The following is a 2,436-nucleotide window of genomic DNA, read 5'->3' on the forward strand; positions in this document are numbered from 1 at the left end:
CAGTTTCATAGAAATTGACCTCAGGGCCGCCCTCTATACTTGTGTTCATGCCGGCTCGTGTCCGTACAACATTAGCATTTGTACTATGCCGAAGCACACGTCTTCCAACTGTGCGGAGCACTCACACTGGTCAAACAAACTAGACTTTAGCCGTCCATCCTGCTTGGGCACGGTACCAATGTCTAGTGTGAGTGCGCCCAAAATGCCTGTCACATCTAATACATACCCATCCAAACTTCTAATCCTTTTTTTTTTCTAGGATCGGGCGGTCAGAAGACTTTATACGAAGGGACCCAGCTCGAAATGGGGCGATGTGGATTGAGGTGTACCTGTTCCGTGTGAACTGCAGAAAGGAAGCAACCACGAGGACGAAGGAACTACCAGCAGGTGGAGGAGGAGGAGGTGGAGGTGGAGTGGTGGCTTTGGTGTCTGAAGAAAAGGTGGCATGGGTGGGGGCTCGTTCGGGATGGCCAATGGAAACGAGAGCAGTGAAGGGCCTGCGGGGCCCATTGCGGCGGTGGTGGCTACTGCAGGGGGCGTGGCGGCGGAGAGCCCTTCCTCGGCCGTCTCCACCTACATCAAACTGGTGCTACTGGGGCTGATCATCTGCATCAGCCTTGTGGGCAACCTGGTGGTGTCATTGCTGGTACTGCGGGACCGGGCCCTGCACAAGGCACCTTACTACTTCCTGCTAGACCTGTGCCTTGCGGACACCATTCGCTCGGCCATCTGCTTCCCGTTTGTGCTGGTGTCCATAAAGAACGGCTCGGCCTGGACCTACAGCGTGCTGAGCTGCAAGGTGGTGGCCTTTATGGCGGTGCTCTTCTGCTTCCACGCCGCCTTCATGCTCTTCTGCATCAGTGTGACACGCTACATGGCCATAGCGCACCACCGCTTTTACTCAAAGCGCATGACGTTCTGGACGTGCGTGGCGGTGGTGTGCATGGTGTGGACGCTGTCAGTGGCGATGGCTTTCCCACCCGTTTTCGACGTGGGCACCTACAAGTTCATCCGCGAGGAGGACCAGTGCATCTTCGAGCACCGCTACTTCAAGGCCAACGATACGCTAGGCTTCATGCTAATGCTGGCCGTGCTCATTCTAGCCACGCACGTAGTCTACATGAAGTTACTCCTCTTTGAGTACAAGCACCGCAAGATGAAGCCGGTTCAGATGGTGCCGGCCATCAGTCAGAACTGGACCTTCCACGGGCCGGGGGCCACTGGCCAAGCGGCTGCCAACTGGATTGCGGGCTTTGGCAGGGGCCCCATGCCGCCCACTCTGCTGGGAATCCGGCAGAACTTGCACAACCAGAACCGGCGGCTGTTGGGCATGGAGGAGTTCAAAGCCGAGAAGCAGCTGGGCAGGATGTTCTACGTGATCACTCTGCTGTTCCTGGTGCTCTGGTCTCCCTACATAGTGGCGTGCTATTGGAGGGTGTTCGTCCAGGCTTGCACAATACCACACCGTTACCTCTCCACCACCGTGTGGATGAGTTTCGCCCAAGCCGGGGTCAACCCCATTGTCTGTTTCTTCCTTAACAAAGACTTGAAGAAAGGGCTTCTTTCCCACTTACCAGCCCGCTGCAGGACTAAGCCTCATCTGCCACGAGAGCCTTATTGTGTCATGTAAGCAGAGATGATGATCGTAACGTGAAGAAAAAACCAAGGAGAAGCCAACGGAAAAGTTGTTGGAGTGTTTTCTTGAGTTATTGTTTCGTTTGATTCAATGCAAGCTACTTTTAGGCAGGTGGTGTAAACTGGTGAGTGTAATGGTAAAAACACTGGAATGGTAAGCATGTATTTCCATCTACAAACCCTTTTTCATGCAAAACAGAAGCATACATGGAGTTAGACAGACCCTGACTTTTGATAACAAGAAAAAAATACTCTAATAGCAAAACATGCAAGTAATAATGCAGTCATTGTGGAAACCAAGCCAGACAAAAAGCCACCAACAAATGACCATAAGCTGCTTTATAAAAGAGTGTCAATAAGAAAGTAAGTCTTCGATTGACACAATGGATGTTTGAGTCGGTTTGGTGACAAAAAGATCCCCAAGAAGGACAAAGACGCAACTTTTCTAGTATAAATCTGAAATTTTACTAACATGCTGGACAAGTAAACAAAACCAGATAATGTTATTTGTATAGTGGCAATGGAAAGACAAGAAGAAACGAGAAAGAGTGAGAGAGTTGGACAGATGCAACAAGGTCCCTAGCCAGATTTGAAATGGGGACGTGGTTGTTTGTGGTCGGCGATTTTAGTACTTGACAACATTATTTGAAACACGTAATTATAGCGCTGATGTTATCATTTAGATGTTCTGACACAACACTCTATCCAAAGACAGTCTCTTTTTGTTTATCTATTTAACCGTGTAGAGACACTAAGATACGTTATGTCAGATTCTGGCCTAAAAATGATTCCAAAATCAAT

The 2,436-nt window shown here is 49.8% G+C and overlaps 1 protein-coding gene across 1 annotated transcript; it reads left to right on the top strand.

Moving 5' to 3' along the window:
* Window positions 1-445: 445 nt before the first annotated feature.
* Window positions 446-1,630, top strand: gpr173 (G protein-coupled receptor 173; the record flags this gene model as incomplete). The annotated part of the gene is made up of 1 exon (XM_080031298.1): window positions 446-1,630. One exon carries the CDS (start codon window positions 446-448, stop codon window positions 1,628-1,630), a length of 1,185 nt encoding a protein of 394 aa, XP_079887424.1.
* Window positions 1,631-2,436: the final 806 nt, after the last annotated feature.

This window comes from Ammodytes marinus (genome assembly GCF_949987685.1).
Source record: "Ammodytes marinus genome assembly, chromosome: 7".
In the NCBI taxonomy this organism is placed as follows: domain Eukaryota; kingdom Metazoa; phylum Chordata; class Actinopteri; order Uranoscopiformes; family Ammodytidae; genus Ammodytes; species Ammodytes marinus.